Source organism: Heliangelus exortis, chromosome 2 (genome assembly GCF_036169615.1).
Source record: "Heliangelus exortis chromosome 2, bHelExo1.hap1, whole genome shotgun sequence".
Classification (NCBI taxonomy): domain Eukaryota; kingdom Metazoa; phylum Chordata; class Aves; order Apodiformes; family Trochilidae; genus Heliangelus; species Heliangelus exortis.
The window spans coordinates 43,360,968-43,376,366 of NC_092423.1; the positions used below are offsets into that span (position 1 = coordinate 43,360,968).

Genomic DNA, 15,399 nt, shown 5'->3' on the forward strand with positions numbered 1-15,399 from the left:
GTCTCATTGCCTCTTATTGTCCTATCTCATTTTACCTTCTTAGCCCCAGCAATTTCCCTTTATGGAGGAGTTTCATGAGTTACACATAGGTTGTATGCAATACTAGTTCTTTTAATCTCTTGGAATTTCCCACTTCTTCGTTGCACAGAACATTCTCCTCGTTACAAGAAATAAGGAGAAAAGGTTTCTCCTAAATCTTCTTGTCATTATTCATTGTTTTAAAGGACTGATTTCAAGCCCTTCTTATAAACCAGTGTATCTTAGTTCAGGCCATGCCTGAATTAAAAAAATAAAAAAAAAAAACCAAACAAAACCACAATTCATCTCAGAGTAGTGATCCAGGAGGAGCTGCTTTCCCCAGTAGCTAAGAGGCCTTTAGTATAGATTTTACATAAGGTTTCCATTACATATACAGGTTCAAAATCACATTATGCTCCCTTAGGTGTAACGCAGAGCAAATGTGTATGTAATTTTCTGGTAATTGTAGCATAAAGTCATATGATGTTTGACAAGCATGCCCACTTTCATGGGAGGGAGCAACAAAAGGACACACATAAGTAGTGTGAATTTGGATAGTTACTCTAATGTCAAGGAAGGGCACACCTTAAGTCTGATTGATCTTTGTGAGAGCTGTTGTATTGTTCATATATGAGCAAAGAACAAAAAACTGAAAGCAGCAGTAAATAAAGTGACTTCTATATGCCAACAAAATACTATAGTATCACTGTTTAGCAATGTTTTGAAACTGTGTTCAAACACTGAGTTCTGAATGTTAAACTTCACTTGCAGTTGTGGAACGTGAATTCCACTGCATGTTACTGGGAAACATAAATAAATTCTGATAAAACAAACACCTGCTCAAGAAATAGAATACTCTTGAAAATTCAGAAACTGCTGAAAATTTAAAAAATGTTCTTCTTTGACATGAACAAAGTGTTAATCTAAAATTGTGTTACTAGGGACCAGAGAAGTAGCTATTGCCATTTTAATGGGCTGGAATGCTGAGAATAATTCCAACACTGGTTTTGGTTTAAAGACATCAATCACTAAGAAGATCACAAAATTCTAGATCCTTAAGCAGTCTTTGTCCTTTTTTTTTGGTAGGGAGAATCTGGATTCATAGGATATCCTGGTTCAGAGGTATGATTAAATGAGCATGCTTGCTTTCCTTTTGTCTTTTTCTCTTTTTTTTTACATTAGTCTTATTTGGAGTAGTTATTTGTCTTTCTGTCTTCTCCTTTCTTAAAAGTTCTGGATTTCATTAATTTGCAGGGAGAAGATGGAGACCCAGGTATTCCAGGAGCTGCAGGACCCAAAGGCGTTAGGGGTAGAAGAGTAAGAAAGATATATCTGTTAACTTTGTGAAGAGTTCTATAAGAAAATTTCTTATGTCTCAAGTGTTTCTTCACCATATTTTTTTTTAATTGTTTACCACACTGATCACTTATTGCCACAGCCTGGGAAAGAGGTCTTGAGAGAATGTAGGTCTAAGACTTTAGTGATATTAGTTGCTTAGGGGTAGTAGTCTATCTTTATGTAAATGCAGGAAAGCCTACAGTATAGTTTTAGTATTTTTTCTGTGCTGAAATTCTGCACCTGTGTGTGCAATTAGAAAGAATAAAACTTGTGTTTCTCTTTTTAGGGTAATGCTGGCATACCAGGTTCTGTGGGAGATCCAGGGGACCAAGGGCCATCAGGACCTATGGTAACATTTTTATTTAAAAAAAAAACAAACGCAAGACTTTTAGATTGCTCTTAAACTTGCTGTTAGATTAATGGAATATTTAATGTTTCATGTGGCAGAAGATGGCTAATCTGTTATGTCTTACCTGTGGGGGGGTGTGCAAAAGAGCCCCTGCTGTTGGAAATGGAACTCCAATGCTACAATGTAGGACAGAGTTTCTTCCATGGTATTTGGTATTGCCCTTAGGCAGTGTAAATAACAAATTTAAAAGATCAGAGTACTAAAATGTAGAGCTGAATTGTTCTGCTGAAAGCCAATGTGTGTTTTTTTCATTAAAAAAAAAAGGGCATCTAAAATCATACTTGCAATTACAGGCACTTACTTAAAGCTTAAACTGACTGTAACCTCTTAATCCCTATATACAAGTAGATGTCTCGATGTTCTTTTGCAGTGTCTGTGATCTGCAGTTTATACAAACAAACAAACAAAAAAGTAAAGATTATCTATCTAAGCAGGGGAAAGGATTGTGGATTTCAATAGGATTTAGTACTGACATTGTAGCCAATTAAGAAAATCCTTGTATGTGTCTGTTTTCATCTTGCAGCTGTTCTTCACATCACCTCAGCATTGACCAGAAAGAATCCTTCCTGTTAATTATTTGTTAATTATTTTCTTGTTAAACTTTCTTAAGCTTACGTTTTCAGTTTAAATGTGGAACATGATCAATAACAACACCTTTAACATGACCCACAGGATACATGCAAAGTAGAAAACAAATATATATATATATATATATATTTGTATCTATATAGATAGCTTTGTTTTGTTTGTTTGTTTGTTTGTTTGTCATTACACTTTTCTGATCAATAAATGTACCTGGCCTTCTTTATTTTATGGTTCTGGGCACAAGAATGGCCAAGAGTTCCAGGTGGAATGCTGGAATGCATTGCCCTCCCTGCTCCTTGTCTGCTCACATACTTACTGACAGGAAGCCCTTGTGTTCTGCTGAGCCAGATAGCTGTTGGCCTTGCCAAGCCATACTCCAGGAAGTCTTCAAAGAGATTTCAAGTTTAAGATCTCCACTACAAATGTAGAAGTGAGAGTGGAGCTTGGTGGGATTATTGTAGTAGCAGTGCATCAGTGAAATGGGAAAGTGAGAGCTCTGGGACATGGAAGAGGTAGAGAAGCAGGAAGAGTTAGAGGTAGTAGGCAGGGCCAGTCAAAACACGAGTTGTTTCCCCCATCCTTCCTAACTCTGTGGCATGATTAGCCATATGGATAGAGGCAGCCCAGCTCAGTCACCACCACTAAGCTGCTGCTTGTAGCATGCATTAGGGCTGAGGCAATTCACAGTTAACTCTTGTGAAAAGTACCACAAAAGAGCTGTGACCCAGTGGGAAACATAAAAAGATAAACACATGGAATGTCTGATGGTGCAAGCAGCACGAAAGCAGTGGAGATGAGAAAGGAGCTCAAGAAGGAGGCAGAGGAAAGGAAGGCAAATTGCAGGGGAAAGGAACAAATATGGAGATGGGGTTGTAATTTGGGGATGTAAGGAGTATCTGATATTGGTAAACTGTAGTTTTACAATAGAGAGAGACTAAGGTAGAGGTTGTAGGATGTGGATTTCAAATTTTTCAAATCATTGCAGCCCCCTGCAAGGAAGCAAACTTTTTCAGTAGTCTTGCTACATCTGAATTGCACACCTGATGAAAACTCAAACTTCATTGGAAAAAAAAAGTTACTTGCCTTGTATATTATTCCTGTTACGAAGATTAAACAATATGTCTATTTTGAAAAAAAGATGCGTTTGTCCACAGCTCCCAGGGAGAAGGTGCAGAACAGCCAAAGATAGCTAGATGGGTTGAGAAGTGGTGATGTGTTTATGGTCTGCAGGATCTCTTAAGGCAGAACTGTGGAGATTGCACCTTGGAAGAGAACAGGGCAAGCTTATCACATATCAGAGATGGAAAAGGATGTAAGGTGCAGGTGAGAGAACCACAGTACAGAAATTGCTAAATAGAAAGAAAATCCAATTCTGAATTATAAGGGTTCTCAAGAGCAGCAAGGGTTGAACATTTGTAAAAACATTAAGGAAACTGACTGAGAAATAAGGCTGAGAAGTGGATCTGCAACTGTTTGGAAGAAAATCCCCAGAAGTCCATGCTGGGAACTGATGACTCAATGTATTTCAAATTTGCAAATGGTTGTCAGGGAAACACTCTATGCCTGCATTTTCTTTGGGCTGCACAGTTCTAGATGGAAATATGTTGTCAGGGTCTGATTTTCTGGACCTGTGTTTCATTTGTTTCAGGGAGCCAAAGGACCAATGGGTATCATTTTAATGGAAGTAAGTAATCATTTTACAGCTAACTGCACACTGCAGGGATTTAACAGTTTTAGCCTTCCATTTATAAGTACTGACTGCAATGAGCACATTTAGCTGTTATAAAACAGTATCCTTTTCAAATTTTTGTCAGAGTTCTCTGGGTTCTTCTGTTCTGCAAATAATCAAGGAATGATATACAACTAGCATATTTTTTAATGCCACGTCCAAACTTTTACAAACCTTTGGACCATTAATATTCCTTTATCTGTTTCTTCATTTGTACTACTTTACACACCACCTCATGTTTAGGGTTACTTTTCACACTTTTGTAGAGGAAGGCATTTCCTCAGCAACAACTGTTTTCAGTGGGAATAGCAGGGCAGGATTTCTTCAGAATCCTCAATCCCATGTAAAATAAACACTTCTTAGTAAAGGGCTTATCTAACCCTTGCATGGACAATTACCTTGAGGCAATACTTCTGTAGGTATGTTCTATGTCTAGAGGGTGCCCTCTTCTCTTTTCTGGACCTCTCCCTAAGTGGATTGATATTGAAATGCCCATTTTCCTATGGAAGTGCCTTTACCTGGTGAAATCCTAGATGAGATTATTGTACAAAATAAAGAATGGGTAAATGTTTACTCAGTATTCTAGAGAATGATTAAATGCCAACAGAGCATATCTATAAAACCCCTTAGTTTCTGTAGTAGGATCCTGGAATGCGTGAGTCTGAATTTACTGTAGTGAGAGGTCAGATATGACATTCAGCTCAATAGTAAGATTCTCAGTCTAGGATGGTCTAAGATTTGCCATTAATTACTCTCTTGTTTTGCTCTTGCAGCCTTGTGAACTTGTGAATTTTACTCGAAAAAACTGCCGTAAGTAGAGAGTGTCATCTTTTACCTCTGATTCCACTTAGTCACTCTTCTTAAATGGAATAGTCTTCATTGAAAACTCTGTAGACTGGTGGTCTGTATCTGGGTGCAGTGTGATGATAACTGGGAGCTGTGAGTAATATCCTACATGAAACAGGTTTACACTTCTTGAACACTTTTCCTATCTCTTAATTACAAAACCAATAAAAAGTCTCTATTTTCCTCATTTAAGTTTGAACTAGGCTTTATTAGGCATTGTGCCAATCCCCTTTGGAGAATTCTCTGAAAACAGGCAATATTTGTATATAACCTGTCCTCCAGATCTAGAGTGTTCATTCTCTCTCAGACTTCTGTGCTCAGCAGAACCCAGAGCAATTTCACTAATTCTTATCCAGTAAAATTGCAATGTTTTGAACATCAGCGCCTTCAGTGAAAGCAAGTGAATATGTCACTGTTTTAATGAATGTGAGTCCTAAATAATTTATTTGCTCTCCATCTCTTCATTCCAGCTTGCTCATCAGGTAAGTCCGTCTGGCCTCTGCATGTCCATCCTCCGATAGACGTGAAGAAAAAACTAATATTGTTTGAGTTGTGGGAAGGTTCTCACACAATATTTTTATTTCAATATACAGACACGTGTCCCGTTTATCCAACTGAAGTGGTGTTTGCCTTCGATATGTCTGAAGATGTTACACCAGCTGCATTTGAAAGGATGAGGAATATTGTTGTGTCACTACTGAAGACCATTAAGATCAGTGAAAGCAATTGCCCAACAGGTGCTCGTGTCTCCGTTGTTTCCTTTAACGCCAATACGCGCTATCTCATCCGTTTCTCAGAATTCAAAAAAACCAACTTGCTGCTACAAGCAGTCCAGAATATACCACTAGAGAGATCCACTGGAAAACGTAATATTGGGGCAGCCATGAGATTTGTTGCAAGAAATGTCTTCAAGCGTGTTCGTCAGGGCATCCTCGTGAGAAAAGTTGCCCTGTTTTTTGCTGGTGGTCCGTCACAGGATGCTGTTGCCATCAACACAGCTGTACTTGAGTTGAGTGCCTTGGATATTACTCCAGTGGTTATTGCCTTCAGTGAAGCTCCAAATGTCAGACGTGCCTTCTCTGTAAGTAGATAGACTATAGAAAATTGAGTCAGTTAGCCATTTGCTTAGAATTTGTTTGGTAGCCGAGTGAAGTGTGCTCTCAGACAAGTAAGTTCTAAAGGAACTCTTCAAATCCGTATTAGAAAGTGGCATATTAAAGGCTACTGTTTTAACAAAGAAGCCCTGATTCACTTCACCATAATGATCCCCATCTGACCTCCTTCTGAACTTGAATTATTTATGGCTTGTGCTTTTAGGTCAAATCACAGAAATTGAATAACTTCATCTTAATTTCACTTGGTTACCTATGCCATTTCTCTTCTCAAGTTGTGACATGTACTGACCTTTTAATTAATGAGCCTACAGCCTTAGTTTCTAGAAAAAGTAGTATTAGAAGGCTTCAAGTACACTTTTTTTGTCAAAAGAAAATTAAACTAAGCAAAATCCCTTTTGATAGCTGTGTTGCCATTAGTATAGCAGAAAACTAACAACTTCTGTTTAAAAATATGATTTAATATACAAAGATAGTAAGAAAAAAAATCCCAATCCATTTTACCAGGTACCAAAGGAAAACAATTCTGTTTGTTTAAGGTTTCACAATATGTATTCTATTTTCTCTCTCTTTGCAATTTATTTTTTTGCTGTCTGTGCTCAGTTTTAACTTCTTTGAAATAAAGAAGCTTCCTTCAAGCTGCTATTTTTTCAAAATTATCCTTATAGAAACTATGCTTGCTTACATGTGACAAAAAGTACGAAGCTTGTAGTCTAAATTCTGATTAGGAATCATCTTGATTGATTTAGGAGCATCTAAATCAGCCTTTAATCTTCATATTAAATTTGTTCTCATGCAGCCTCATATCTGCTAGTCAATTCATTATTTGTCTGCCTGAATGTTAATTTAGCAGAATGAAACAGTTCTGCTGGCTTATGAGAAGGAAGCCTATGGTTTGTTTGCTGGTTTACTTCACAGGATAAACAGAAGAGAACCATCAGTAACTTGTTTATTTAGTGTGAGCAGATTACAAATCTGAATGCATATGACAACAACTGCTATTTACAAAGGTGCCAACTTTACATAAATCATTTTTCAAAGTAGAAAAGTTTTAAAAGGTTGCTTACCAGAGGGAAAGGCAAAAAATTCACTGCCCAGCTCTCCTTTATGCTTACAGTGACGGGAAAGCAACCAGCCTCTCCACCACCCAAGAAAATGCAACCTTCCTTTTCCTTTCAGATGCACTTCTGCCCTTGCAGTTGAGAGGCAGTTTAATCTTCATGATCCAAAACTTACTGGCTTTGGTTAATTTGCTTTAGGAGCCTCAGCTTGGAGATCACTTTGACAGTCATTGCCAGTTCTAATTCCTTTGAAAAGGCCCATCTATAACATCTTTTGCAGCCATTATTCAGAAGTTAATTGCGTTGTGTATAACACACACAAACCTTAAGTTTAATATAAAAAAGTTGTTATTTTTTTCCTCACCGTTTTGGCTTAAGATGTATTTTTTTCTCTTTCACATCTGGATGGGCTTGGGTGGTCAGTGAAATTGTAGGATGTTGTTGGATCTTCTCAGGGTTCCACAAACATTTCTGTGGTTTAATCTGCTACTGGGTAAGATTGTTTTTCTTCACAGGCAACACTTAGATACTTAGGTTGTGTTTTCTCTCCCAAGAAAACATCTTCACTGTGGAGAATTTCTCTTTGTCCCAGAAAGAGCTGAGATAGGAGAACTTGCCCTTCTCTCTGTAGCACCCTACTGTTACGATCCGAGTTATTATTTATATTTTGTTTTCGAGGAAAATTCAGCCACTACTCATAGACAATGCGTGAATTTACGAAAATAACCAGGCTTTATGATTTTAACAAGTTAAAAGGATTTATTTAGTATTTATACAATTAGTTACTTTGGAGAGAAGAGTCATTAAGAAGAGAAAAGAAGGAGAGAGTAATCAAGATGTTATCACCGTCCGCCGGCCCTGGCCTTTGGCTATAGTCGGGTGCTTAGGGTCTGTCGCTCCTGCCGCTTCTCTGTCCCGTAGCTGAAGCCGAAGTGCCGAGAGAAGGGGGGGGGAAGAAGAGCCGCGCACTTCTCCTTTATCTCTTGAAGTTTTATACAGCAGAAGGGGTTCTGTCCTTTCATAAATCACTGGCACACAGACTTGCTAGAAATAACACAGATTCTGCCATCTCAAGAACTTCTCTTTTATTTATTATTATCTTTCAGTCCTTGGTACCCTGTTCAATTTATTACCTTTGTCTGGACCATGTACCAGGAGGCAACTGGATAAGCAGTCTTATCTTTAGGAGCTTGTCAAGCATGATATAAAACAGAAGCTAGTTAAGTTTGGGGGAAAATCTGTTAATTGAGGATGTTTGGTATATTTTAAAAAGAGCAGAAAAAATACTGATTCGAGAGACGTATTTTGTATTTTCAAAGTGTTTACATCACCTACTAAGACAAGAAGGGACATCCATTCACTGGCAAAAAAAACCAACCAACCAACCAAACAAAATGTTTATATATTTTACCTGTGCTTTACCTATCTCTTATATCTCTTTAATGCTTTTTAATGCTACTTTTATGTCTGCTTTAAAACATAGATTGATGATACTAGAAGATTTCAATTATTTGTTTGGGAAAGACAACAGGAAGAAAGTTTGGACAATGTCACACATTGTACACTTTGCTTTGGTAAGACATTTTATGAATTTTTGCTGTTGTTTTGGTCTTTTTACTCTTTCAATAACAAATCTTACAGATTTTATTTTGCACTATGGTGCTGGGGAATTTTTATGGTACCTGTCAAACACATTTGTGCTTAAATAAAAAAAAATAAAAAAAAGAAAAAAAAAAAAAGAAGAATTGGGCAGTCATAAGTGGTTCTATGTGTCCACAAAGATGCATTAAGAGCTGATTCATTATTCACAGAATCACAGAATATTAGGGGTTGGAAGGGACCTCTGAAGATCATCAAATCAGAAAACCCTGCCTAGGGCAGGTCACTCAGAAATGCATCCAGACAGGTCTTGAAAGTCTCCAGAGAAGGAGACTTAACAGCCTCTCTGGGGAGCCTTTTCCAGGGCTCTGTAACCCTTACAGTAAAGAAATTCCTCTTCATGTTGAGGTGGAACTTCCTGTGCTCTATCTTGAATTCATTGTCCCTCATCCTATCACAGGGCACAAATAAGAAGAGGTTGTCCCTTTCTTCTTGACACCCAGTCCTCATATATTTATACACATTAATTACCTCCCCTCTCAGTCTTCTCCTCTCCAGACTAAACAGCCCCAGGTCTCACAGCCTCTCTTCATAAGGCAGGTTTTCCAGTAAAATCCTGTCCCTCTTGAACTGGGGAACCCAGAACTGGATGCAGTACTCTAGGTGAGGTCTCACTAGGGCAGAGTAGAGGGAGAGAAGAACCTCCCTTCATCTGCTGGACACTCTTTTTAATGTACCCCAGGATACCATTGGCCTTCTTGGCTGTCACACATTGCTGTCCCATGGATAACTTGTTTTCCACCAGGACTCCAAGGTCCTTCTCCATGGGGCTGCTATCTAACAGAGCCTCCTAACCTGTACTGGTGCATTTTGTTATTCCTTCCCAGGTGTAGGACTCTGCACTTGTTCTTGTTGAACCTCCTTAGGTTCCTCTTGGCCCAGCTCTCCAGTCTGGCCAAATCTTGCTGAATGGTCACACAGCCCTCAGTTCAGCCTTCCCTTGCACCACCACCTCTTGCATAGGTTACATGGGGTGGACTCAGCCCAGCACTGCTGCCCAAAGGCAGCCCCTTGAATTGTGCTTGAATGCCATGTTGGCTACAAGACAGTCCTGTGGCTGTTGCTTGTCATCACCAAAAGAAACTTCACTGCCTTACAGGGAATTGTTCTGGCTCTGGCACTCCTGCTTCCAACCAGTTTAACTCCTCCTGCAAATGGGCCTTACTGCCCTCCATGCTGGATCATACCTTGGCTGCAGATTACCACTGCTGAGAAGTTACAACTCATTTTTCCCCTTTAGTGAATAGTAAGAATAGGAATCTCAAACACATGAAATCTGTTTAAGTAGTTGCTAACTCGGCCACATGAAATGAGCTATTGTATTTGGCATTTCCTTTTTAACAGAAATGCACATAAAATAGCATTATTCTGGGAAACCAGGTTCATTTACTGTAAAATCTACACTGGGGGGGGGGGGGAAGGGAGAAGGTTGAGGGCAAAGCTTCTAAATGATAGTATCTCAGAATGCTGAACAATGGTCTGAGATGAAAAACAGCTTAGGTTTTAAAAGAAGAAAAAAATGCTCAAAGGAGTTTTACGTTATGAACATTTTTTGCTCTCATGCGTGAATAATTTCCTATGATATCTCAAAACCTAATTCAACAGGACCCATCTCTTGTTCCTCAATAGAACAACAAGACTTCAAGTTACAAAACCAATTCTGTTTTTTACCGTGAGAAAAATAAAATAAGTGAATAGGTCTGTGATTTTTCTTCTTAACTGTTGCTTTTGTCGTATTACTAAATCGTTTCCTGCCCATTGACTCTTCCTCTCTAGATAAATGCAAACCCAGTACCACCTGTGAGGTGCCCTTTTCTCAGCCTCTTCTGATGGATATGGATATCACTTACATCATGGATAGCTCTCACAGCATCAGCAGTGAAGAGTTTCAGAGAGCCAAAGGCTTTTTGAGCACCATGCTAGATCAGTTTGTTGTTTCCTCACAGCCAAACACATCATATGGAGACATCAGAGTGGCACTGGTGCAGCAGGCTCCCAGGGGCTTCCTGCCTGACAGAAACCAGACCCCTGTGGCTTTGGAGTTTGATCTAGTCACATACAGCAATAAAGATTTGATGAAGAAACATATCCAAGAGTCTGTTCACCAACTGGAAGGGCCATCAGCCATTGCTTCTGCCTTAGAGTGGACGGTTGAAAATATATTCTTTAAAGCCCCCAGACAAAGAAAACACAGGGTCATATTTACAATAGTTGGAAGCAAGACAAGCACGTGGGACAGAGAGAAGCTGAGAGAGATTTCACTCGGAGCCAAGTGCCAAGGATTCACCTTGTTCACTCTTGCCTTTGGCCGTGATGTGAGTGGCAGTCAGCTGATGGAGCTGTCGAGCTCTCCCACAGACCAGCACTTACTGTCACTGGGCAGGGTTTCTACAGCTGAGATGGTGTATGCTCACAGGTTTATCCGGGCATTTCTAAACCTTCTACAACGTAAGTAGCACACAGTGACATTTGCTTAAGTTATAGAAAGAAAGATAAATGCCATGTAGTAAAAGGTAGGCAGTGATATGTGCCATTATTCAGTTTCTATTTGTACTTTAACTAGCCAGTCTTTCATCTTTAGTTTGCTGCAGATGCTGGACGCTGATGGAAGTGCCAGTAATGACAGAACAGTGTTATGTTCTAATAGTGCCTTAGGCCAAAGTTTAGATCAGATTTTTTCCCCATCCATTTGTATTCAATGTGTGGCTTTGTTGGCTCCACTTCCACTAACAGAAGACCATTTTTTCAGCTAAGAGGACACAGGTTCCTGTTTAGGCCTATACTTCTTCCCTGGCCATTGGCATGTCTAGATTTACTGAGCTGCTTATGCCTATTTAGGCTTTGTGGCACATAGAAGCTTAAACATTTAGCAGATCTGGCATTAACCTCTCTTTGCTGCAGTTATTCCTCTTCTCAAGACACATTCATGCCAATTAGCAGGTCTCGGGTGCTTTGAAATACAAAAAAGAGAATAGCAAGAATGAAATTGTCACAAAAAATTCTCATCAGAAGCATGTTGAAAAATGTTGAAGTTTCTCTAAAGCAATTAATGGCATATTACAGAGTGAGACAAAAGTATAAGAGGTTGTTTACTTAGTGAAAGATGTTCACAACAAAAAATCATGTGGTGCTTTTTATTAAACATACTGAGGTTTAGTGGACTTTAAATCTTTGCTTTCCCCACAGAGGATATCAACAGTTATCCTTCACCTGAACTTCAAGAAGAATGTGAAAACTTGGATCAGGGAGACACACAAGAGCAAGTGTCTGTGACTGAAAGGTTTGGCAATGCCTAGTAAACTTTTTGAGTGTGTATTTGTGTAAGTAAGTTTTCTCACTTTAGGTTAATATTTATATTCAATGTAGCCTTAATGAAAGCAGGATCAGGACTGAAAATTCTTTTGCAGCATTCAGAAGGAATGAACCAGATGAATTTTAACCATACCAGTGCTTAAACAATTTTTTTTTTCCCCTCTCCTTGGAAGGGTACCTTTTCCTGAAACTGATGAAACTGGTTATGGTCATGGTTTAGAAGATACTGAAGTAAGTGAAGTTAGAGTCCTGGAGAGTATTAAAGAGACTACTACAGAACGTGTATACACAATGCCAGAAATCAAATATGAAGAGAATGAATATTTCACAGATGAAGATGCTGAAGGACAAAAGCCACAGGAGCATGGAGAAGCTCAGGAGGAGAACGAGGAACACTTAGATGCAACAGTGGGAACCAGAGCTGCATATAGAGATTATGGTATGATTTTAGAATATTAAAATATTTTTTTAATTCAGTAAAACGTCTCTTGCTCATTAAGTGCTTAGTTGAATGTTTATGCAGCATGAAGCATTTCCATTAATTATGTTTTCAAAAGAGTTTTGTCACCATATGTTTGTATTCTGTCCAAATCTATACAGTAAGAGTTTGTAAGTAAAGGGTGAACTGCGAGTGTCATTATGACTTTAGCTTTGATTTTAACTTTTTGTAATAATATATATTTCCAATCCCCTTTACTAAAACAGCTGATCATTTAAAATTCTCAAGTTGCACTATAGTTACTGAGTTACTCCTGCTGCTAAGGTAGCTCAACATGGAAGAATAAAATGTGGCTCTGCTACAGCCTGTTCCTGTATGAAGAACAGGATCTTTTAGCAGAGTTATCCTATCAAAATAAATATTGTTCGTTTTTTACTTTCCTTCCTAATTATATTTTTTTTAATGAAATTTGCCATTTGTTTGGATTAGTGTGGGAAGCTGATTATGAGAATTTTCCACCAACATTCTTCTAACACTATTGAGTGTTTTCATTGTTTAAACTACAACTGGGGACAGTTTCTGTGAAAGAAAATGCAGTGGCATCTCCATAGCTTTGGGTGTGGTGACTTACGTGCTACAGCTGCCATCTCTTTGTTTTTCATTTCTCTCCATTCAAAAATTATTCTGGAAAGAACCATATCTCTGGAAAGAGAGGGTTTCATAAAACAATTCTAATGTTGGATCTTTAATTAAAAGCTAACATACCTCTGGGAATGCCATACATCCACAGTGCAGGACAGACTTTCTTAGCACAGATGAAATGGTCAAATTTCCTAACTGCATGTGTACAAGGTTGAATCAGTGATCCCATTAACCAGTTCATGAACTCTATGGTTAGACAGAAAATTCAGTTGCATGAAGATATGTTATTGTTTATACTTCACAAATAAAATATTTCCTCTGAGGAGTTAGTCAGGGTTATTGCACAGATGGGGTGAGCAGTGATCTAAGCTGCTCAGGGGAAACATACAAATTGCCATTTCCAATTATGAGTTGTAACTAGTGACCCAACAGCTTACTTCTAAAAACATGTAGCACAGATCCAGAACTTGCCTTTCAAGATGGGCTTTGTATTGATCTGGTGCTTTAGATTATTGGTTTTCAGTTGATTAGGAGCAGAAGGCTATATAAATTTAAATCTTTAGGTTGGGTGGTTTTATCAATATTTTGCTTTCCTTCTCAGAGCTTCCCCTTCACTGTCATACAGATACCACAGTCAAGAGCTGGTCTTCTGACTTTGAGTAACTCTGGCTTTACATTGGGAAAGATGGTTAGATCTGTATTTACTGAATACCAGATTGCTACTAAGTATTCTACCTACACCTGCTTTTGGGCTAACGTTTGCAATATATTCCTATGGAATCTGGCTAAGAGACAATTACAGATAGTTTAACCATCTACGTATGTTCATTTATGAAATTTTACTGATTGATATAACAAGTTAGAATAAAGAGGGACATTCTCTAAAGCTTGTTTACCTCATCCCTGTAGACCAGGTATAATAATTTTACAGTGATTTTAGTAAAAAGTCTATGTTAGAAGACTAAAGACCTTTTAGGATTCCTTCTGTTTATGCCACTAAAAATCTAGTTGTTTCAGACATTCTTTCCAGTTAAATCAATCATAAGAGGGGCTTCAGACCACTGTGGATTTATGGATTAATACTTAGTCAATCTTTGTAAGACCTTGAACACTGACTACCCTTTTCATCTGCAAGTTTGCATTGAATGTTACCTTTCTCTGAAATTACAGTGCTGAGAAGGTTGGATCTTTCTTTCATTAAATTTCTATCTTATTTCCCTTTTCCAGATGCATGTGACCTTGTTCAAGATAGTGGAGAATGTCAGAATTATGTTCTGAAGTGGTACTACGACAAAGAGAAGAAAATGTGTGGTCAGTTCTGGTACGGGGGCTGTGGAGGCAATAAAAATAGATTTGAAACACAAGAAGAATGTGGATTCTTGTGTACAGAGTCTTCCTAGTGCAGAGACTCTTAAATTACTTTAAATCTTCACTTACACTAGCAGGGTAATGGGGAAAAGAGGTTGAAAGAGAAAGCTTTACATAGCCACTTGGCTCCAACTTTTCAGTTGGAAGAAATACTTGATTGTGAAGTTATTATCTCGTAACTTCATAGTGAAAATAAAATTAAGACTGTTTCCCAGTTGATCTGATATAACATATTTAGTACTGAGAAACTTCTGTTAGCCAACAGCATATTGTTTAAAAGGGATAAAGGTGTTGAAACTCGACTTTCTTCCATAAGCACTAAAGCATGCACTTCTTAAATGTACTGAATAGAACTAAACAAAGCCTCAGAGGTTTTGATGAAATAATTTTGGATGTGAGAGATTAATGTCAAACTGGTTAGATGCATTTGCTTGTGTTTATCCTGCTTATAGAAAATACCAAAAAACATTTAGTTCTCAAATAACACAGAATTAATAGAACTTACTTCACTTCATTTTAGAGAATTTTTTGCCATAGAGCCCTTCTTAGCTTTTTTATTTTTTTCTGAATAATCAACATGTGAATAAAATCAGTCATTCTCAAATATTTCACTTCTCCTGTTAGTTCTTGAAACAGATGTAAGTATATTCTCATAGTATGACTTTTCCTGATTAAAATAATTGCAGAAGGGTGGGACTTATTTACCCAAACACTGCTGTTGCCCACTTTATGTCTGTAGAACTCACGGTACGTTTAACTTTGTCCCATGGGGCTGCTCTTTATGGAGGAGGCTGTACTAAACTGGAATTTTGTTCTTGTCTTTGTTTGTCTACACCAAGATATGTAAAATAGTAAATTTGTATAGACTGCTGTCCAAACAT

At 38.1% G+C, this 15,399-nt stretch overlaps 1 protein-coding gene across 1 annotated transcript; it reads left to right on the forward strand.

Moving 5' to 3' along the window:
• The first annotated feature begins 1,279 nt into the window (after positions 1-1,279).
• On the forward strand, positions 1,280-14,550 carry LOC139792904 (collagen alpha-4(VI) chain-like). The gene is made up of 10 exons (XM_071736871.1): positions 1,280-1,291; positions 1,643-1,705; positions 4,853-4,889; positions 5,396-5,414; positions 5,520-6,006; positions 8,582-8,672; positions 10,534-11,205; positions 11,944-12,037; positions 12,243-12,508; positions 14,378-14,550. The coding sequence occupies exons 1-10, from the start codon at positions 1,280-1,282 to the stop codon at positions 14,548-14,550; spliced, it is 1,914 nt and encodes a 637-aa protein (XP_071592972.1).
• The last annotated feature ends 849 nt before the right edge of the window (positions 14,551-15,399 follow it).